This window comes from Gossypium hirsutum, chromosome D12 (assembly GCF_007990345.1).
Source record: "Gossypium hirsutum isolate 1008001.06 chromosome D12, Gossypium_hirsutum_v2.1, whole genome shotgun sequence".
NCBI lineage: Eukaryota > Viridiplantae > Streptophyta > Magnoliopsida > Malvales > Malvaceae > Gossypium > Gossypium hirsutum.
The window spans coordinates 37895601-37919606 of record NC_053448.1 but is presented as its reverse complement, the minus strand read 5'-3'; the positions used below and the strand labels follow the sequence as shown (position 1 = coordinate 37919606).

The 24006-nt window shown below is 30.6% G+C and overlaps 2 protein-coding genes across 2 annotated transcripts; both read right to left on the bottom strand.

Moving 5' to 3' along the window:
* On the bottom strand, window positions 1-731 carry LOC107947481 (uncharacterized). The gene is made up of 2 exons (XM_016882123.2): window positions 522-731; window positions 1-438 (listed from the first exon to the last, which is right to left on the bottom strand). The coding sequence occupies exons 1-2, from the start codon at window positions 617-619 to the stop codon at window positions 153-155; spliced, it is 384 nt and encodes a 127-aa protein (XP_016737612.1). The 5' UTR covers window positions 620-731; the 3' UTR covers window positions 1-152.
* Window positions 732-15599: 14868 nt separating this feature from the next.
* Window positions 15600-18732, bottom strand: LOC107945547 (uncharacterized). The gene is made up of 6 exons (XM_016879599.2): window positions 18688-18732; window positions 18210-18356; window positions 18035-18142; window positions 17351-17417; window positions 15926-15979; window positions 15600-15810 (listed from the first exon to the last, which is right to left on the bottom strand). Exons 2-5 carry the CDS (start codon window positions 18324-18326, stop codon window positions 15954-15956), a joined length of 318 nt encoding a protein of 105 aa, XP_016735088.1. The 5' UTR covers window positions 18327-18356; window positions 18688-18732; the 3' UTR covers window positions 15600-15810; window positions 15926-15953.
* Between the last annotated feature and the right edge of the window lie 5274 nt (window positions 18733-24006).

Genomic DNA, 24006 nt, shown 5'->3' with positions numbered 1-24006 from the left:
GAAATTAAACAAGCGTAATTTTATCATACCCATATAATATTGGATTATCACAAAGCCAAGGGACCATGGCCTCCACCGCGCCGCCCCTTTCGGCGGCGTCCATGTTCAAAAGCAAAAACATCGAATGAAAACTTTATAAACATTTGGTTCTTTTAACACATGACATCCTTAAGAAGCTTGTACCTGCGAGTCGTAGGCCTAGGAGAAGGTGTCCCACCGTTCTTCCCTCTATGATGATGTTCATGTTGATGATCATCGTTGTGTTGCTTTAATTTATCACCCGAATACTCAGATCGATTTACGATTCCGGTTTCGTTTCTGTTCATCAACGGTGATTTCTTCGAAGAGCTTCCATGCTTTGAGTTTCTTTCTTCGCTTCGACACCAATCACACAGTTCAATCGGCTCAGCGAACTCACTGTAGTAATTACTGCAATACCTGATAAAATCAACCCATAAAATATAAGAATAAGACGAAATATATATGTATACATATGATGATGAAATGATGAAAGGGCATACGAATGTTGAAAGCGGTGGCGGCACTTGTTGCAGCGGAAGATTTTATCGGAGAAACCAACGTCGCCGCACATGCAGCAAACAGTTTGATGATCTACCATTGTTAAAAGATGAAGAATATTTTATGGAATTGAAGAGAGGAGAAAGGCCAATAAAAGGAGATAATTATATTTATATATATAATCTATCTTTAGTGTACAAAGTTATAAGTAAATAGTAATGGTTTTTAGAGTCGGCGTATAAATCCTGATCCTAATCCCTTACATTTTTTTCTTTACTTATATAACATAAAGGAAAAGGGCTAATTAAAAAAAACATCCTCAAACTATTATTCATATTTTAAATCGGTCCTTAAACTTTAAAATTTTTGGTAAAAGTATCATGAAGGCCCCTATAATAGGAATCCGATCGTATTTTGCCCCATTTACATAAAAAAAGGGCAAATTAGTCTATATATGTTAGATCAAAGAGTAAACTAATGTCTTTTTCTGTTAAAAATTCCATCCACTTCTACTATTAAATATTAGTATAGCTGACAGAATAACGAGATAGGTACATGTACGTCATGCCAATGTATAGGGGCTAGTTTTTAACAGTAGAAATCGGTGGAAGTTTTAATAGAAGGACTAATTTGCAATTTGACCTAACGTACATAAACTAATTTGTTCATTTTTTGAATAAATGTGTAACAACCCAATTTTCAGTAGTATCAGAACAGTGATTTGATATCACTAAATTCGATGAAAAAGTTAGAAAAATTTATTAATTAATAATTATAAGTTAAGCGAGATTTTAGAAATATTTTTGAATTAGTGAATTTTGTGATTTAAAAGAAATTATTAACTAAATTGGGTCAAAAACGAGGTATCGAGACCTCGATATTATAAACTGAGCCGTAAATATTTTTATAAATATTTACGGAGTGTCATTAGGGTATTAAAGTTTCGTTAAGAAATTTTAACGTTTCGATGGTTAATTGATTAAAAAGGATAAAATTAAAAAAAAATATTCCCGAGACTCCATTTCGGTAAATTGGACTCGTAAATATTTACGAAGTTAGTTGTGTAGTTAATTAGGTTTTAATTAAGTGAATTTGTCTAAGTTGAGGTTAATTATGAAAAAGGATTAAATTGCAATAGAGATAAAAGTTTAATTATAGATTAAAGAAAGTTAAAAGGACCAAATAGGAAATTATGCGATCAGCCTAAATTGAGGCGGCATAAGAAAAGAAATATCTAAGATATTTTTAATTTAAAATATATATTATATATTATGTTAACTTAAATAATAAGTATATTGTTATATTATATTATTATAATATTATATTATTATAATAATAAAACAAGAAATAAAAGAGAAAGAAACAGAATTGAAAAACGAAAGAGGAGAAAGGAGAAAGAAAAGAAAAAAAAGGAGAATTGGGGTTTTGAAGTTCCAAGCTCAATTGGTAAGTCAATTTATCCCTTTTTTTGTAATTTTGATATTTTTAGAATCCTAGAACAAAATATTACTTGATTTAAGTTGAAAATTTAAAAGTTAGTAAATTTTTATATGTTGTTCATGTTGAATTAATTGATGAATTAGGGATTAAATTGATTGAATTTCAAGTTAGAAGTTAGTAAAAGGTTAATTTGTAAAATAAAACATAAGTTTTGAATTAATAGGGATTAAATTGATAGAATTTTGAAATTATGGATTTATGGTGAAAATGAAGAGTTAAAATGAGTTTATAGTAAGAATTAAGAGAGAATATGGAGTTGGATTGGGAAAATAAAATTAGTATTGATAAGGGATTAAATTAGAATTTAGGTAAAGTTTAGGTATAAATAGAAATATTTTAAAGAAATTGTGTATTAATTATTTTTAATTGTTTAATTACGTAGCTAATGTCGTGCAAGAGTCATTGTCCGAGAAAGGAAAGGAGAAGGTGAACAAGGAGTGACTCGAGAGAAATTTCGGTTAGTAATACTATAATTCGAATTTAATTATTAATTGTTAAAATTTAAATTAATATACATGATAAGCAAATTGAGGTAAGTATCACGATTGAATGGAATGATAAATACGTATTGGTATTGAATTTTGAATAATAAGTTTAGTAAATAAAAATAACGTGAATATCGATATTGAATTGTATGTGAATTGAATGGAAATTACTAGTGATATGATTTGAATTAAAAGAATTAATGTGATATTGAAATGCATATTGGATTGAGAAATTGATTTGAATTGTGAACATGAGAAATTGTGAATTGAATGAAATTGAAATGAGGTATGAATATATATGAGCATTTGATGGTACATTGATTGGAAAGTGGAAAAATGTATTGGTATTGAATTATATATTGATTAAAAAATGAAAAGTGAATTTGAAATGAATTGTGATTGAATCGAAAGTGAATTTGAAATAATAAAAAAATGAGTTGAATACCCTATTAACTAGTCAGGTTGAGTCGGATATAGTTGGCATGCCATAGAATTGGAAGTGTTCAAGGATACTTCGACCTTGAGTCGATGAGACACTGGGTGTCATACTGTTACTTCGGATAGATTCGATGAGGTACTGGGTACCAACTTTCTTCGGCTCTGCCGATGAGACACTGGGTGTCACTTTATTGCTTCGAACTATCCGATGAGGCACTGGGTGCCAATCTGGTGTGTTTGATTTGATCCGTGTATCCGCCAAGGTACGAGTCAAGTTAACAGGGTAAATAATTATAATGAGAAAATTTGAATAAATGTGATTGATTGGGCTATGGAAAGAAATGAGAGTGAAATTGTGAATTGATATGTGAATTTGAAATCGAGATATGAGATTTGAAGATATGAACCCAAAGTTCATGATTTGATTAAGAGTAAATTTTTGTTATATGATATTAGTGAGTACAAATTGCAATAGAATTGATATTGAATATAGTGATAAATTGAATGAATTGTATATGAATTGAAATGAACTATTGGAATGAGATGTGAAAAATCCAATGAAATTGAGATATTGAAATATTGTTTATTGTTATTAATGATCAAGTTGATTTAAAGTATGAGATAATTTATGAATAATTGTAGACATAAATTAAATTTATATAATTTATCGATTAATGTTATTAATTTGAATTATGGTAATATCACTGAGTATACCTATACTCAGCGTACGGTTGTTTCCGTGCGCAGGTTAGTAGAAAGCCAGTGTCCGGTCCAGTATCCAGAGCAATCCCGACCTCAGAGAAATTTTAGTGATGTACATTTGTTTTGATAATATGGCATGTACCTAGGTGATGTATAGGTTAAGTATAAGAGTTTTGTTATTATGGTTGTAGAATGATGTTTAAATTGGTTATAAGTATGAAATGGAACTAAAATGACATAATTTATACAAATATGAAATGAAAATGATTAAAGTATGATATGTCTGTTATTTATTTGTGAATTAGTTATAAGTTATCCGATATGTCTGGTAATGCTCTATAACCCTGTTCCGGTGACGGTTTAGGATTAGGGGGTGTTACAAAATGGGAGCAAAATACAATTTGATTCTTAGTACAAGGGCATCCATAGTACTTTTATCAAAATTTTCTAATTGTGTTTTCAAAGTAGTAGTATTGTATCAATCAAATCTTTCTGTCAGCCTAGTCATTAGTTTAAACATTAAATGCTTAGTTATAATGTTTAAAACACATGAATCAAATTGTAAGCATGTGTGAATAAGGTAAAGTAAGAAATTTTATAATGAAATGCCAAAATCGAATTAAGAAATTTTGGGGGGGCAAAATAGAAAAGTTACCATTTTATTAATTATAACATTATATATATATATAATCATAGGTAGACCACAGGTTGCTTCGATTAGAAAGATGTGAACCTTCAAAATTGATGCCCAAAAATGATAGTGTTGTCCTGAGCTGCACTTTCCTTTTGGCTTAATTTCATTTGAATAGTTTTGTTCCTTAATAATTAAAAGGAAAAATAATAAATATTCACCATCTCCATACTTAATTATTGCTAACATAAGGTTTACATTCAAATTTTTGTAGGTCGGTTTATTGAGTCTTGACTTGATTAGTATGGGTATTGTTGTCAATGCAGGAGGACGTAAGTTCGAGTATACTGAAGCGCATTATCCTCCTATTTATGGGTTGGAGAGAGAGGTAGTTCATGACATTATGTCAAAAAGAGTAAATATGATCAGAACCTATAATAAGATTATTCAAAAATAAATTTGATGGATCAGTTTTAATTTAAAATATTTTGATTTGTACTCTTTTCATATTTAATATTAATTTGATTTTATATTTTATTTGTTTGAATATATACTTGTGATTGTATTATATTTATATTTATAAATTATTTTGATTTAAAAAAGAAGAAGGAAATATTCATCTAATATTCTATAATAACAATAAGGGCGTAGCCAAAGGGGATGACTTTCGTCCCCTTAGCTAGATGGGAGAACCGCCTTTTTAATATTGTTCCTCCAAAATTTTATAATTTTATCTCGATTCTCCTAAACAATTTTTCTCTCCTAAACAATTTTTCTAACTTCTCCCATATATATTGTTATCATTGAAAATTTTAAATTACTTGGTTGTCCACATTTTTAGGGTTCTCTTCAATTATATATTTGGTATAATGCATATACATAAGTGAATTATCAGATAGATAACTCTATTATATGGACCTAATCAAATTAGTCTTTCTACTACTAAATGAATCAATTTAGTCCTTGTACTATTAAAACAAGTCACATAAGGCTAAATTGTATTATAGGATTCTCTTTTTGACATAATGTTTAGAACTACCCATATCCCTTCCCTAACCTATAAATAGGACGATAATACGCTTCAGCGTACTCGAGCCCACGTCCTCCTACATTGACAACAATACTCATATCAATCGACATGTAACATATTATATTAAAAATAAATAAATAATGAATATAATATAAACCAACCAAATAAAATATGAAGTTCCATCATATGATAACTTGTGTACTTGGCTTTTAAGAGATGTCAAACCATGCGGCTGTGGATTAATTATTTTGATAATTTTCGAATGCATTATTAATTCCAAGATTTATAGTTCTAGTTCTTCTCATCATTTGGTAGGCTGGGTTTTCAGATCATCAATGCTTTAGCATTTACATCTTGGGTCACTTTTTGTTTTTCAATGGCGTAGCCAAGTAATCATCCACTTCATTTGTCCACTTGTTATGAGAAATAGAAACCATTCTTGGTTGGTTACTTTATGCTATTAATCCCTATACTTTATAGAAGTTGTAGATTCAATCCCTATTTTAATTTGGTTATTTTAGTCTTTGTTCTTTTCTAGTTTTAAAATTCTAGTCCTCACCAAACGAAATATGTTAAACTCGTTAAGTTAAGTTTTGATGTTTTCGAAATATGATGTGTTATACATATTAATATATGTGTAATGCTATGTTAGCTTGTTATTTCCACATTTACTCATTGTAACAGGTCAATTTTGACCTGGGTCTAAAGACCCAAAACCAATAAAAATAAAGTCCATTACAATGCCAGCCCAAACCACATGGCCAAATCAAACCTAAACTGACCCAAATTAAAAAATCAAGCCCGATAAGCCCACAACCTAAACTGGTTTCAGTAAAGAAACCAAAACCCTAACCCTAAGGCGTCGTTTCCCCCTGCTGCTCATGTGCCTTAGCAGCACGTTCGACGCCCGAGGCGGCCTCCAGTTACACCAAAATAGCAAACTCTGCATCCGCTGACCACCTGCAAGAAAAGAGAAAGAAAAACACAACATCAACAAATAGCAGAAACAAACAGTAGCAAAAAGCAAATATGTATTTGGCTATAAAAGCAAAAGCAATGTAATCAGAAATGGGGGGAGAACGAATGTAAAAAATATATATTGAGGAGAAATCAAAAAATAGAAGTTCAAAAAAGGTGATTCTTTTATAGTTTTTGATATTTTAAATCTGTGTTTTTTTTATATATCTGTAAAATAAAAATAAAAAAGGGAAGGGAGTTTACTTGCGCCGCGCTGGAGGAAAGGAAGAAACGAACGATTTTTTTCAGTTTTTCTAGGTTTGGCCCATCTTTCGAAGAATTTGCCTTGAATCCTAGTTCTAGGGATGCCGGCCTCAAAAGAGATCGATGAGGGCCCGACTTTGCACCTACGGCGGAGCTACGGTAGAGGTGCACCGGAGCCCTAGGTCGGAATATGGGTGAGGGGAGAGAGGGACAGAGAGAGAATGAGGATGTTCTTCTGGAAAAAAGAAGAGGAAATGAGCTTTTTTGAAAAAAAATTAGTTTTTATACTGCTACAAAACGACACCGTTTTGTTCAGGGCTTTTTAGCGCAAAGACGGTGCCGTTTTGCACGACTCGCGCGCAACTCGACCCATTTACCTGGATGATCCGCGTGTTTTGTAACTAGGGTATAATTGCTACCTTAGTCCTTCCGCTTTTCTTTGTGTTTTCAATTAAGTATTCTTTACTTTTTTCAATTTTACCCCACATTTCTTCGCGCTTACAGTTTAGTCCCTATTTGAACGGTGCCGTTTTGGAGGAGAAGGGAAAATTTCCCTTTTAGTCCCTCCATGTTATGCGCGTGTTCTGAATGGTCTTCCCTTTTTATTTTATTTGTAGATTTGCCCCCAAAGCTCTATTTTTAGTTCAAATTAATGTTTTTTTATATTTTTACTATTAAATTAAATAAATTTGATGATGTTGTCATTATTTTTACCATTATTATTTTAATATTGTTATTATCATGTTTATTATTAGTTACTCATTCAGACCTTTTTAATTTTAGATTTAATTATATATACATGCATATCTTTGATTTATATATATACTTCTACACTTTTTACGTTTTATAATTTATATACATTATACTTGCGTTTTTATAACATATATATATGCACATTAACCTACATATTTTTTATAACTTATTTATACATAAATGTATACATACTTATATATTTTTCTATATGTTATAATTTATATACATAACGATATATATCTACATACACATTTTCTTTTCATAAATATATATACACATACTTTTATATTTTTTATATTTCATAAGTTTTATATACATACATATATATACATATGCTAATTTATATACATATATATATATATGTATATATATACATACTTACATATATTTTTATATTTAATAAATTTTAAAATATGTATACGAATATAGATTTTTCATATTTTCATAATTTTATGTACATACACGTATATATATCTTTTACTTTTTTATAATCTTATTCATTTTATTTATTTATTTATTTACATTTTCATTATTATTTTGAAAGAATGTTTTAATTTTATTTGCTTATTTACTTGTTATTATATAATTGATTTGTCTCTTTTATTTATTTATCTTAATTTTGTTGTTGTTCGTATTATTTTTACTTACATTATCATATTTGTTATTCCGTTATGCATATTCACACTATACATCAAAAGGAAAATTTTTCTAAATAAGGCAATATTTTGCGTTTAAAAATTTGAGAAAACGTGCCCTAACGTACTGGGTTTCGATTTCTTGTTTGACCAAATAGCCAAATATCCTCTTAAAATTTCAAAGTATGGGTTTTGGAAACCATAAGGTGATCTTGATTTCGAGAGTTTAAAGTATCGTATCCTAAGTCCTAACGTGCTGGATGTGATATTCTTTCGGAACAAGAGAATCCTAAATTCCAACCCATATTATTCGAAAATTTTTTAGGATCGTATTTTTAAAATTCTTCAAAGTTTTCAATCTTCGACACTAAGACACTAATTAATCGTAGATGGGAGGTGGGATAGGAAGAGAATAAAAGTTTTAGGGAAAAAGTGGGAGGGAGTAAAAATTTTGGGGGAAAATAAAAGGTTTTGAGGGTTTTGGGGAGTAAAATTTTGAGAAAAAGTAAATGGAAGAGTAAAATTTTGGTGGAAAATGGATTTTGGGTAGATTGGGGGCTTGGGAGGGGAGGGGAGTAAAAGTTTTGGGGGGGGAGTGGAAAGGAATAAAAGTTTTGAGGGAAAAGTAAAAATCTTTGAGAGTTTTGGGTAAAAATGTAAAATATTATAGTTTGATATTCGAATTATTCGAATTCGAAAACTCAACTCGATTCGAACTCGAAATTCGAAAAAAAATCTAGTTGATTCGAATAACTCGATTAACTCGAATAACTCGATTCGTTTAACTAGAAATTCGAATTTTTTTTGATTTTTTCAAGTCGAATCGAGTTTTGCTCACCCCTAATCCTAACGTGCTAGATGTGATATTCTTTCGGAACAAGAGAATCCTAAATTCCAACCCATATTATTCCAAAATTTTTTAGGATCGTATTTTTAAAATTCTTCAAAGTTTTCAATCTTCGACACTAAGACACTAATTAATCAACTAGGTACCAATTTTGGGCGTTACAAGGGTGCTAACCTTTCCTCGTACGTAACCGACTCTCGAAGTTTTAATAAAACCAAATCATTTATTAAAAACAGCCACTTTTTGAGGTGACCCGATCACACCTCATTAAAAAAGATTGGTGGCGACTCCCGTATTCGTTTTCTTTTTCAAAATCCAAGTCGACCCCTTTTTACAAAAAAAATGGTGTCAACACTCATTAAAAATCCAGTTAATAGATTAACAGTTTTCATTTACGTTAAGACTAGAATTCCAAAATTCTAGAAGTATAGAAATTGAAAATGATCCAATTAGAGAATATAGACAAAAGCTACAACTATACACATAATATGAGGCTAGAAATTAAATTTAACTAAATGGATTTAATTGCTACAGTTTGGGTCACATTAAAGATTCAAAATTCTAAAAGTATAGGGACTAAAGTTGACTAATTTGAAAAGTAAAGGAGCTAAAATTGATCAAATTAAAATATAGGAACTATATATATTCTTTTTATAAAATACAAGAATTAATAGTAGAATTTAACTTTATTATTAGCTTGCGCAAAACTTATCAGAAAAAAAAGGAAAAATATTAATAGATTTTGATTTGTAGTTAACTTAGGTAAGAATGCATCTACTTAGGTAATAGGTAAAATAAAACTTTTATAATTAAATTAATATTTTTAATATCTATATTATTAACACCACGTTTGGTTCGCTGTAATGGAATAGAGGTGTAATGGAATAGAGGCGTAATAGGTAATTCTTTTGTTTGGTTGAATGTAATGGAATAGAGGCGTAATGGTATTCTTGTGTTTGGTTGAATGGAATAGAGGTGTAATAGCATAAGGAAAAAAGCTAAAATGACTAGAATACCCTTAGCTGATTTTTTTTAAGATAGATGATTATTGTTATTGTTATTAAATTTTAATAAGATTATTAATATAAATAATAAATAATTTAATCATATTTTAACATAATTGTTCTAAAATATAATTTAATAAAAATATATAATTTAATAAAATGATTAATAAATATTCTTAAATATGAATTTACTAATAAAATCATAATATATAACACTATAAAATATAATTTAAAATAATTATTATTAAATATAATTTAATAATAATATATAATTTAATAAAATTCTTATTCTTATATGAATTTACTAAAATCATAATATATAATAATATAAAATATAATTTAACTAATTATTATTAAATTATAATTTATAATCTACTTTATTATTATTAAACTGCAATACATATTTAATGTGCTAAAATATCATTTGTGGAACAAATAATTTAATTATTCCACAATAAAAAAATATTAGCAGTAATAAATAACTTTAGAATTATATTTTGCATAAACATAATAACAATGAATATTAACAAAAGGTTAAATGAGATTCATGAAATTCTAGTAAATTTTAATGGTATCACAAACAGAAAAAGTTACGAAAATGTCATCAACAAAACCATAAATTTTAATGGTCAGCAAGAAATCTTCTGACCCATTCCAACCGTACATCAGAAGGTAAACTAAAGAAAACGTGCATTTGAGTTGGATGATCTGGAATCTTACTCAATGCTCGAAACCGTTCATCCACAGTTAAACCTTCTATTTTGCATAAGGTTGGATATAAATTTGACGCTTTTTCTTGAATGCTCTGGTATTCTTCTGACCTTTGGTAAACTACCACATCGGAGGCAATACTCCTACTGATTTGTTCGCCAATGGCCCGCATGTTTTCAGCCAATAAAGTGGCAGCATCATTAACTGAAGAAGAAAAATGACCAGTTGCATCAGAATTCTTTTTTTTCCTCTTTGAAGATGAGGAACCCCCTTGGTTTTTGTCTGTTTACGGCTCCGTGGCAGAAACATCCATGTCATCCAAAGAGACATTAGCATCGCAATCATAGTATCTGTTTCTGTCTTCATTAATATCTACAGAAGGTACATCCTCAGCATTTATTTCTTCAAGAACATCAGCGGTTGTTTGAGTGTCTTTCCCAGTCGCTCGATCTTTTGCGTATATGGCAGTAAGTTAGTCGTAGTAAGGGAAACTACGATCTGAACTGACCGACTTCTTTATGACTCTATAAAAACGAGAAAATCATATTAGTTATAAGTTTGGTAAGAATAGGATAATAAAGAGTTGAACTCATTCTTACCTTTAAATAAGAGTCCCAAACCGCATCTTCAGCAACAATGACCTGCCTATGGTCGTCCCAACCAAAACCGCTATTGTTTTGGCCATTAAGCATGTCATACACTATTGACCAATCTCTTTTCAGTAACCTAATCCTTGACTCGATATTAGGTCTTGCCTTCAACATCGCATTGTGTAAAGCCTTCTCTAACATTTTTTCTAACTCGTTTAAGTAACCGGCTTTGAACCCCGTATCAGCGTTAAATGTCCCAACATTGTGCAAGTCCACCATGCAGGAAACCAGTGCTGCATCTTCTTCTGGAACCCATTTCCTTTTGGTTCCTCGAGATGATTGGGAAGGAACATTTGATTTTGAGACACCTGACATAATTATCTTAAGAAAAAAAAAATTAAAATTAAGTTTAATATCATGAATCAAAAGGTGAACACTTTATAAAATTAAAATTGAGTTCAATATCATGAATCACAAACTCAACACTGTATAAAATTATAACGCATGATGAATGAAAAGAAATCAAATAATAATTCAACAAGTTTAGTACAATACAAAAAACACAAAAACACCACCAAAGTTTCACAAACTATGTACAGAAAATAACATAAACAAATTAACTCAAACTAATTTTCTACCTAAACCTAACTAATGGCTAGATGCTTGCCATTCATCGAACATTTGGTTGGCTAGTTCCATCCTCCAAGTAGCCCAAGCATCCGATGGATGAATATTGACGATATTCGGTTCATCGTCATCTACCACATTACTAGGTAATCCTTCTCCCACCTCCGCTTCAATAGGATCAATACTCATATGGGTTCGAATAAAATTATGGAGCAAACAACATACAATAATGATCCTATTGTGCACCCTTACAGGATAGAATGATGGACTCCTAAGTATTCCCCATCTCATTTTTAATAACCCAAAGTATCTTTCAATAACATTACGTGCTGAGGCATGTTTCATATTAAAAAATTCTTGCGGAGTATTTGGCTGATAACCCTGACACCAGTCATTCAAATGATAACGTTGTCCTCTAAAAGGTGTAAGAAATCCCTCACAATTTGTGTATCCAGCATCAACTAGATAATAACAACCTATAAAAAAATTTAATTATTAATTCCCCAAAAAATTTTGATCTTAATAAATACTTCAAAGTCCTCTAACTATCCACTTTACCATGAGGAAATTTTAGTCCATGCCTCCTACTAATGGCATCTCGAAGAACTCGTCCATCAGCAACAGAACTTCCCAACCAGGAAGAACATAAACAAATTGCATGTCAGGTGTACAAACACCTAGCATATTTGTTGCTATGTCACCTTTTCGTGTTCGATATCTAGGTTTATCAACTTTTGGAACCCTAATCTTGATGTAGGTTCCATCAAGAGCACCTAAGCAATTCTATATCACATGTTATAAAACCTTAAGTTAGGATACTAAATTTAAATCTAAATCAACTAAATTATGTACAAGCTATATATAAAACTTATTCTAATACCTTAAACCATTTCCACATTGTGTCTGAAGAATTTGCTGTAATTGGCTCTGGCTTTTTAAATAACACATCTTGTAAGCGTATGACAGCATTTAAAACACTATGAAATGATCTGCTAACAGTTTCCCCGGACCTATTAAAGTGATGCTTAATAACTCGATTTTTAAGGTGATGAGAAATGATATGTAAAAACATTGCAACTTGCTCATCAACAAGCATGTGCCTTGACGACTTCAATCCCCCTAACGTTTGTAACATCTCACATAGTTTGAAAAAGGCAAATCTATTCATCCTAACTTGTTCAATACAGGTCTCGTCATTAGCATGTACAAGCCTTTTCACATAATCCCGTTGTGCATAAAAATCTAAAATATAGGACCTAATCCTTGGTCTATAAGTATGAAGGCTATCGATGACACCCAATGTAAGTATAAACCAACTCGCAATGTTACAGATTTCCAACCATATTGTCAATGCAATTCCAATCCTTTTACGCCTCACACTTTGTGCAATTAAAGACAGACGAGCCATTACTGCAAGATATTAATGTGTTTTATATTGTCAAATTTATTTAAAATGGTCACATTTCTCCAATCATAATTTCAATAACAGTAAACTAAAATTAAATAATTTAATTGCCAAAGAACTTACAGTGATTGCGTGAAAAGAAGAACCAGAGAGGAAGCAATCAAATAAGCCGCTTCAATAGGAAGCAATATCACACTATCAAAGAAAAATGACCAATACTAGTTTAGAATCTTAACCGTATTTTTTGACAACAATGTTACAAATTTAACATTAACAAACCACATTTTTCTTTAAAGAATTTTTAGAAGCACTTTCAATCATAATAACAATGAATATTTGTTTTTCTTTCAACCATAATTTTTCTTTAAAGAAATGGAATTTACTCTCTATTTAATGATAAATTTTCCACATTTTTTAAAAGAAAATTTTATCTAACAGTTTTTATTGTAGGTTATCAAACATATTTAAAACCTTTAAATTATGAAAATATTATTTTTGAAAAAATTTCCAAACACTCTATCATCAAACAAGGCTATTGTAAAAAAACAAAAAGAAGACTTTAAAATAAAATAAAATAAAATAAAATTACAATGTAGACTTACAAGTTACGAATGGTGTGCGAGATTAAATAAGGGAAAGAAAGTAAGCAGTGGGAGGGGAAATTGTAATATAAATCCCTTTCCCTTTTAAATTATTTCAATAGCATTCAACAAGTTATATTTTCCCAATTTTCTTATATTCAACAATTCAACAATTCAACTTCCAATTTTACTTAATAAAGTAGTATAAATTATAAAGCCGTTTAAAAAAGGTGTTCTTAAATTTATCACTACTTTTAAAAGTTAAATACATTATTTAAATTGAAATAGAAATTAAAACGTATAAATAATGATACAATAAGTTAATTATTGGTCATATTATTTAAATTTAATTAAAAATTCGTAAATTAGTGACTATATATAAAAATACCAATAAAAATTATCCCTATACCAATAAATTATCCTATAAAGTCCATTATTGAAATGAAATTCGATCCCAAATTCAAATTTTTCAATACCAATAAAAATCAACTTATTACATCACCACTTGCAAAATATAACTATAAAAACAATACTATGGAGTAAACCATTAAAAAAACAGTCCAATTTACTGGAATTGCAACTATAAAATACCTCTTGAAATGCAACTAGAGCTTCAGCTTGCCAACGATTTATGTCTGAAGCAAATCGGTAGGTAACAGTCCAATACCTACAAAGGAATCATAGTCAATCACAGTCAATCAGCCAATCAACCTAGTGACAGACAACCGCATTTTAAGCAAAAGAACGAGCAAAATAAAAGAAAGAACAAATAACAAGGGCAGAAGCATGCAATTCATTCAACAATATGAGGTCTATATCTATAGGTTCTGTAAAATACAAACAACAGGTTGCCATTCAATCACACACCATCACGAGCTGAGAGAATCTGTTGAGAAAAAGATTAAAATCACTTTTGAAGACATAAACAGAATATTAATCCAACCAGTAAACTCTGTAAACGATAAGCATCCCAAATGCCACATGACAACATGAAAGCTATTGTAACTAATAACGCAAAAATAGAGGCAGTTTGATGTGGTTCATAGATCAAACAAATAACAATATCTAATAGAATTTCCAGAAAAATAATCAACACCATGAAGTTCATAGAACATAAGTAAAACCCAACAAAAAGTAATAAATAATTATCTGGCTTCTTTCATATACTTATCATATACAAGCACACTGATGATAGAAAACATGAATAAGATACTAAAACCACTACACCAAAACAGGCTTTTAGCGGCGCTTTTTTAGGCCTTTAGCGGCGCTAATTAGCGCCGCTGAAAGTATTTGCGGCGCTTTGAGAAGCGCCGCCAAAAACGCCGCTAATGACAGCGTCGCTAACTTTAGCGGCGCTTTTCCCACAAATGCCGCTAAGACCAGGACCTTTAGCGGCGCTTTTCCCACAAACGCCGCTATAGATCAGAACCTTTAGCGACACTTTTCCCACAAACGCCGCTATAGATCAGGACCTTTAGCGGCACTTTTACACAAACGCCGCTATAGATCAAGACCTTTAGCGGCGCTTTTTTTATAAACGCCGCTATAGATCATGACTTTTAGCGACGTTTTTTTCACAAACGCCGCTAAAAGTGCCATTCCGCTTCATTTTTATTAAATAAATTTTTGTAATAACAAATGGAAAGGTCAAATTTTATTTTGAATGTATTACTTTTCATTAACAATAAAAGTAAAAGAAATTATAGTAATAAATTTCAACATTCACCTATAATAAATAAATAAATTAACATAAACAATTAAATTTCCTAACAAAAAATAAATAAATTTCATTATATGGGAAAAGAACATATATTCCTTTCAGTATTATATAACAAAAATTAGTACTACTACAAATACGGTTATTATACATACGCTTCCGTTTTCTTGCAGCGTTGAATTGATTGAACTCTACGAGTATCTACTACTAACAGCTGACAAAATTTTGGCTACATATTTAATTTTTCAATGTTCTCCTTATTTCCAGTCTAATGGTAAAAACAACAGCACCTTAATTTCCGTAGTGGTGAAACAACAAAAGAAAACTTTACTTATCACTCCATGTTTGACCAAAGAAAAATACCACCATGGCTTCTTGCAAATCCTCAGTAGCATCTCCCTCTTTGAGTAACTACATAACAAATTTAGTATAAAAATTATGAAAAATCAACATTCTACTCATCAAGCTCCGGTCATATTGAAGGAAACGATCAAAAAAACAATTTGAATAATTTGCAATAAAGTACCGCTTAGCAAGCTCTTGTTTTTTCAAATCTAGAGGCTGCCCATCAAAAACATAGCTGAAAGAAAATACCGCAAGCATTAGCAAATAAAAGGCCTTTGGGATGTGGTACCGTATAGACAGCATAAGGCAGAAAATATCTGTGTTAGGATTCTAATTTCCTCTGACACACGTAAGCAGTCAACTATGCATTAGTTTTTTCACAAATTCAAAACGAGAAAGATTTTCTGCCTTCCTCTGGCCATAGCCGTTGCCTCTTTTGCTCATCTACAATGGTCAATATTTTCTAACATATAACATCTTAAATAAAATAAGAACAGAGCAAAGAATTTTCTTTTCACAAAAAAGATAACTAGTTGTTAGCTTGGCTACACTAGATGAAGTTCAAATCACTAAAAATAAAACCACTCCTAATAGCTCACAATATCAATCTTATCATCATAAACTAATTGTTAGCTTGTCATCATCAACTAATCTTCCTTTTTTTTTTACTAAAAAGAATCATTTGTAATTTTTGTATTTCATAAGAATTGCTCTAACCAGTCAAAGAAATCCCTACATATCAACTCATTAACATGATTCTAATTATTTTTGTGCTGGGGAGGGGCATTTTCTGATTTATATAATAGAGTTTTTAGATTTTATAAATAGGGTTAAAATAAAGAATATGAAGTAAATTGTGAAACTTTAAAAACTGAGGGGTCATAAAGCAAACTATATGGGGGATTTTAAATTCACTTAACAACATTAAGAAAAATAAGTCTGGTTTAAAGTAATGGAAAAAAATCATAAACTAATTTGATTTGGTAATGTCCTTGTCCTACTTCGAGTGCCCACTGCCCATAACTATGAGCTATTTAAGAATTTTCATGTTCATGTTGAGCTACAGTTATATAAGCTTTTAAACATTTCTCCATATCATTCCCTTTCGCAGTTAAGATTACAAGCACAAACTCTTAAGGCACGCATTAAATTAAAAAGCATATACTTATTTTCAAGTATCTAGATGTTAGGATAGAAAGTCACCAACCAAGCAACCACAATGAACAACTTATTTCATCATTACATCAAGTTTCATCCATGATAAACTTCTTCGCCAAAAATAAAAACATGAAAAAAACTTCTTACAGATCCAGTAGAAAAAGGGAAATGAGAACATTAAAAATCCCTGACTGAGATTTTATAAGAATTTAGATTATGAAAAATATATATTAAAAGTAAGCATAACCATGATATACTTTGAAGAAAACTTTTTCATCATAAACAGTCATGAAAGTATAATGCTTAAGAACTTTATGATGCAAAACAAGCACTAGATGCCCCAATTTCCTACTATTGCAAATTATTACTAGAATGTCTAATACTTCAAGAAGATGATTAGTTGAATTGATATATAACTGTAAACTAAACTAAAAGATTAGGGAGTTACCATGAGTAACATGATCTTTGGTTTGGCTAGATAGTAGTGATGATACCAAGACAGCAAATCTTCTTTCCTAACACACGGTAAGAGTTAAAAGATATACTAGTTATATGTTTTCAAGCATACATAATTAAACATCCATTAAATAGAAAGGAATCAGTAAATAAGAATCTAAAACAAATGTCTTTAGGATGCAAAGAATCTTCAACAACATTGCTTCAAGAATCAAGAATGACGAAATCATAGTTTTGGAAGCCAGACCCCAGTAGTGGAGCTTGAAGCAAGGGTCGAGGCTAATAAGGCAAAATCAATCTCCATCCACCCATCATATTCGCTGTCAATAATCAAATATATAGTAGACTAGCTGGTGCTGCAAAGTGGGAATATTGAGCTCAAAATATATAGGATGCCAATGCAAGCAGGCCAACCAGATAACTATAGGATCAAAAATGAAATTCAATGATTCAATTTTAAGTAAAAGGATTAAGGCAAATTTCAATGATTCAATAAATTAAATTGAACTCCATTTGTATAAACTACATCAGCTGCTATTTCAGATTTATTAACGATAACTTTCCTAAATCCAATACTTGAAACTTGATGTTGTTGTATTGTATGGTTCATCAAAAATAATATTACCAAGCTGCAAATTCAGTAACATATAGAAACCTATAAGGCATCATGACTTACCCGTATATATGTAACTGTCTGCAGCAAGTTGCCTTCATTGATGCTGCTAAAGGCTTCCAAGAGCTGCTTAACAATTGGGGCTGCTTCTGTAAGTTTCACTACAATTTCCTGAGAGTAAAGATTTTTTAGTCATACATTTATTCAAAGCTGAAACCTGAAAGCAAAAGGCTCTAACCCTGTTTTCCAGTCGAGCTTTTTGATCGGTGATTCTCTTGTTCGTCTTTTGGTTGCCGGTTGGAAAATGATTTGGTTGACCTCTTTTCTTCAGTTGCTTAGAAGATTCTTCAGACATGCTTTGGATGGAATGCAGTCGAAGTAGATGCTGCAAAAGTGAGGATATATAAATCACCTTCAAGTTTGTTTGGGAATTTTATGTCATCATAACTAGGGAAGAAGCAGAAATCCTCCTTAAATAATCAAGAAGAGGGTTTAGCCTTTAGCTGAATAAGGAACACACAAGGATACACCAAGAAGCTTTAGGACTACACTTTATCCTTTAGCTTGAGCTGCTAGGAATCACAAAATGTAAATATCTATATATAGAGAACACTGCTACACATAACATCTAAAACGACTATACTGTAGCAATATATTTATTTATTTATTCTTGCGCGAGAGAAGGAAAAGATTAAAAAAGCTTAAAGCTTGAGGACCTTTGACGGGAACCGCGGGACTGAAAATAATTTTTCCTGTTTACTGCCTGCCTGCCTACAACCACCGTGAAGCGCGAGAGTTAATCCCAATAAATCAACCCAACATAAATGGTTCCATAATACTGAAAATTTTGTAGCTGAATTACATGCCAAAAATACTCGCCTTCACAAGCCATGAGGGCAACTTAACTGCTTGTGCTTTCCCGACTCTTCTTCTTCCTTGATGCAAAGCTGCTCGGTCCGATTTCTATTTGGGGGATTTCAGCTAAGAAAAACAAACTCTTATTTGGGGATTTAGGGCGACCGACAGAGATGAGAAGAAGAGGGAGTAATGAGCGGGTAACCAAAAATCATTTTTTGGGAGTGAGCGGGATTTTACCTTTTATTTCCTTCCACATTTGCGGCGTTTTAAGAAAAAAACGCCACTAAGAAATTTATCAAAACGACACTGTATTGAAAAATTACAATACATGTTTGCGGCGTTTTTTATCAAAACGCCGGCAATGTCTACCTTTTCTGGCGTTTTTCTTGAAAACGCCACTAAAAAATTTAAATTCTTCTATTGAAAAGTTGGGAAATTTTAATACATAGTAATGGCATTTTTGTTGAAAACACCGCTAAAGCTCACATATTTTTTATATTCAATTATTGTATCTTTTATATAAATTTTACATAAAGAATTATTAAAATTTTAAGTAATATTTACAAGAATTAGATAATATTATAAATTTTAGTTTTTTATTTCATTTTTATTTTTGTATTTTTTCTTATAATTTGGTCCTATCCAAATTAAATAATTACCTATATATCCATATCAAATATATCAAATGGTTTAAATTAAATATTTTTAAATATAAAACATTAATTAATTGTATAAAATTGTATCATTTAACAAATCTCAAATAAACCTTAAACCCTAAATTAACCATTCAATATATATAAAGTCTATCAATTATATATCTCTTAAATAATATAAACTATACTCATAATTTCTATATATTAAATTTATTATTATCTCTTTTACAATTATATAATAACATATTTAATATAAATTAAAAAAACTAATTAATCTAAACCTTAAACCTTAATTCGACCCTTGAAACCCTAAATCCCTAACTCTTAACCCATAACCCCTAATTCTTAATCCCTAAACCTTAAATCCTAACACTTAAACTATAATCCCTAAATTCATATATAATCCCTAAACCTTAAAATAGTAACTCCTAAACTTGCCTTAAATCTTAAATTAACCATATACTGTAAACCATATCAACCCTAAACTATAATAATAATTAATTAATTATTTTAAAATTAATACTATCTTATCTTTTTCAATTATATATGAAATTATTTAATATATAAATTAAAAAAATATTTAAAAATAAATTAAAAAATAATTAATCTAAACCCAAAACCCTAACTTGACCCATGAACTCATAAACCCTAAATCCCTAACTCTTAACCCCTAAACCCCTAACCACTAACCCCTAAACCTTAAATCTCAACCCTTAAACCATAATCCCTAATCCATAATCCTTAAATCCATACTCCATAAACCTTAAAACAGTAACTCCTAAACCGGCCTTAAATCTTAAATTAATCATATACCTAAAAAACTTTAAAATTATTTTAAATGATGGTATTTTAATTGTTCCATGTGTTCTATTTTCAAATTATTTCTACGTGTTATTATTTTTTCTGAATATTTTAAATATTCAATTAGAAATAAATTGAATTTTATTTAATTAATATAAATAAACCAAGTAAGATAAAATGTTTTTAGCGGCGCTTTTCCAAAAACGCCGCTAATGCTCATTTTTAGCGGTATTTTTTTAAAAACGCCACTAATGCTCAATCTTTAGTGGCGATTTCCAGAAAGCGCCGCTAATGCTTAATTTTTACCGGCGTTTTTTGTCCAAATGCCGCTAAAAGTGCCACTAAAAGCCTGTTTTGGTGTAGTGAACAAAGTCAAGCTCGATGCTATTTCACTCTTCGTCTGGACATACAAAATTTTGCAGGTTCTGAACAACAGTAGTAGCAGAATGTTGATGTAAAACCAAAATCAACATGAACCAAGTTCAAAGACCTTAGCCCTTTTCAGTTCAACTGTCCTGCTATAATTCCATACCAAGAACTAGAACATAAATTCATCCAAATAGACCAATGAACTAAACTGAAAAACAAACAAGATTGTGATAAACCCCAACATAAATAATCCAGCTACTGAAATAATGGTAATAACAAATAGGTAAATTCAATATAAAAAAAACAAGAATGAGTTGCCTATAGTTCTTCATCAGCAAGCACTAAAACAGTAATTAATCCAATAAGAAAAGGCATCGAAATTGCTGAAATTGATAGTGTAATAGTAGAAAAAGAATCTTACATTGAAATAAAAAAAAGAACAGAAAATCAATAGCTAAAGCCAAACAACTAGATTTCACAAAATTGAGAAAAAACCCAGTAGAATTTATCAATAACTCAACAATCCAAGAGCTAACAAGAGGGAAAAATTAATCAACTTATGCTTACTAAAAAAACCCTAGAGAAAACCATTATTCAATCAAGAAGATAGGGAAGCCATATTCCCATGAGGAAAAAAAATGAGGAGGATACCTGTTGATTGAAACTTGGATTGGAAATTAATTTAAGAATTCCCAGTGAAATTTTAAAAAGAACTAAAAAATTAAAAAATAACGTGATTCTATTTCAGAAACATTAGATGCCAATTTTTAACGATAGTTACATGATTCAACTAATTTGATGAATCAAGTCTTAAACTTTCTAAAACCTGAAACTAATGCATGATTCAATTTCTAGAAATGCTGAATCTTTCATCATAGACATTAAAACATAAAAGGGAAAACACATTGAAAGAAAAATGTTAGGGCAGACAATGTTTACCTTGATTGAATTGGAGAGGTTTTCTTGACGGTTTATTTGGAAATACTTGTTGGGATTTGAAGAACAGAAGTCTGTTTTTGGACTTCCCTACTCACTGCATTTGAAGAATAGAAGGGTGCGTTTGGTTCGATAAAAAAGGGTGCGTTTGGTTCAAATGAAAGTGAAACAGGAGCGGTGGAGGTCACTTTGCTGGCCTATTTAATGTTGGGAGGGAGAGTTTTGGAGGTGGATTTCGGCTTGGGAAGATGAGGGCAAAACAGGGCATAGAAATTCTAAGAATGCTAAACGGGAGCTAAACTGAACAAAGGGCAAGGAATAGAAATCGGTGAGTAAGGAGGAATACATACGTAACCGATTCAGCGCGCAATGGGCATTACAGCGAACCAAACGCCGGAATAGGTGGGGCCCACCGATTCGGCGCGTAATGCTAAACCCATTACATCGAACCAAACAAGCTATAAGAGTTTGATTGTGTTGGTATTATCTATCAATCGAATTCTAATTCAATTGTAGAACCATCAAAGCTCATTTATATTATAAAGCAACAAATATTATTTTGAGGATATTTGTGTCTTTTTATATTTTATAAATCGAGAAAAATACACGCACATAATTGGAATCATGGTGTTTGAATCAAAGATATCATAATCCTTACTAACTTAACTTAATCATTTCAACTAAAGCCATGGTTAGTTTCTATATCAATTTTTAATAAATTTATTCCATAAAATTTTCACCCACATTGTATATGTGCTATAATCTAGTAAAATTTATGTCAATATATACAATGATTTAATTTTTAAATCAATAAACTTAGAGTTAAACTGAATTACAAATTAGCAAAAATATCGATGATAATTCCCATCTAACGGTTCAAAAATCAAAACCATTAAGATAAGAAAGATATTTAAATTTCAATTCGCATCTAAAATGAGAATCAAACAATATCCTCATATGTTGGTTGGTTTTATTTCCTTATATCTTTTTGAAGATTTCTTAGCACCCATATACAAGATGATGATCGAGTAATATATTTGATCAAACAATGATACTTTTTAAGCATTTTGGTGTGATCAAATTTACCATGATTGAAAAGATATGGTATCTATTAACTTTGATTTTCAAATGTTTAGATATAACAAAATAAATTTCAAGATTCCTTTTATTAAATTTGTAAAAATCACTTCAAACATTCTTAAGCTATTTTTAAGCGATAAAACGCAAAAACAAAGTGTCAAATTAACTAATAAAATTTTACAAAATGTTTTAAAGCTTTTTCATGTCATTGAAAATGTTTATAAACATTTTTAACTAAGTTTGGAGCAAAATATTGAAACAGATGAGAGCATCATCGAAACATACCTGGTTGTACTGTTACATGCTGGGTTGTCTTGGTCCATACCCTGGAGTTATATTGCAACAATGAAGTCAATATGCCCCTTAAACTTTCTTGAAGAATTGTATCAAAACATAACTTAGAGATATCAGAGCACCTCTGGTTGTATCGGGTACATGACCTTTTCTTCTGATACATCTGCCCTTCAACGATTATATTTTTAAAGAAATGTACTATTATACAAGGCCATGTATTGGTACTGTTGGATTTGGTGCCTTAAGTGTAACATTTTCATGAATATACACTTGTATTTTTTTTGAACAGGTTGGTTAATAAAATAGATTCATTAATTAAATTAATATACTTTGTATAAAATTGTCCCCAAATGGTTTTTGCACACAAAGCAAAATGAAAGCAAATGTTGCTCATTGGTTGTCTAATGTTTAACTAATTCTAAGCGGTATTACGTGGTCGAATCGTAATGCGAAAAGACAATTTGTATTAGTAGACGAACCTAAACATGTCCATAGTCTAATCGAAAATGAGCAAACCGATTGAAATGTTAATATGTCGTCTATCAAGTCTAATTGGATAAATGTATTGTCTTGGGCATCGGAGCGGATGTCTCCTAGAAGATAGAGACATAGATGTGACGGACTGGACTGACAGTACATCGGATAGGACCCAAGCAGAGTAAATCCTGAACCCGTTTATAGATTTATTCACTTGTGACGTTCATAGTGTGGTATACCAATCATGAGTGGATGACAGACTATGTATGTAAGACTCGTACACTTTGATGTAAGTAAAAGCTTGAGTCCAAATATATAAGAAACTAAATTGGGTGCGCGACTTATACAGTATGTAACATCATTCATAATAGTGGAATTCATAGCCCAAAACATGGGTAAATGATTTCCTTTCATTGGCATCACATAGTTGATGAAAGTAAACGTGACCACAAGCCATCCGTCTTTGTGATGAATGACTTGATCACTATTTGATAGTGATTGACTTTTCATGAAGGAAGATGTAATGGTCACCATGAGACAAAATGAAATCATATTGGGAGAACAAAT

Excerpts from the sequence above, each read along its gene's own strand:
- LOC107947481 (XM_016882123.2), bottom strand. The coding sequence starts at position 619 with ATGGTAGATCATCAAACTGTTTGCTGCATGTGCGGCGACGTTGGTTTC. Across the intron at positions 439-521 it reads CGCCACCGCTTTCAACATTC|GTATTGCAGTAATTACTACA; the intron begins GTATGCCCTTTC and ends TGATTTTATCAG.
- LOC107945547 (XM_016879599.2), bottom strand. The coding sequence starts at position 18,326 with ATGTCTGAAGAATCTTCTAAGCAACTGAAGAAAAGAGGTCAACCAAAT. Across the intron at positions 18,143-18,209 it reads AAGCTCGACTGGAAAACAGG|GAAATTGTAGTGAAACTTAC; the intron begins GTTAGAGCCTTT and ends CTTTACTCTCAG. Across the intron at positions 15,980-17,350 it reads CAAAGATCATGTTACTCATG|CTATGTTTTTGATGGGCAGC; the intron begins GTAACTCCCTAA and ends ATTTTCTTTCAG.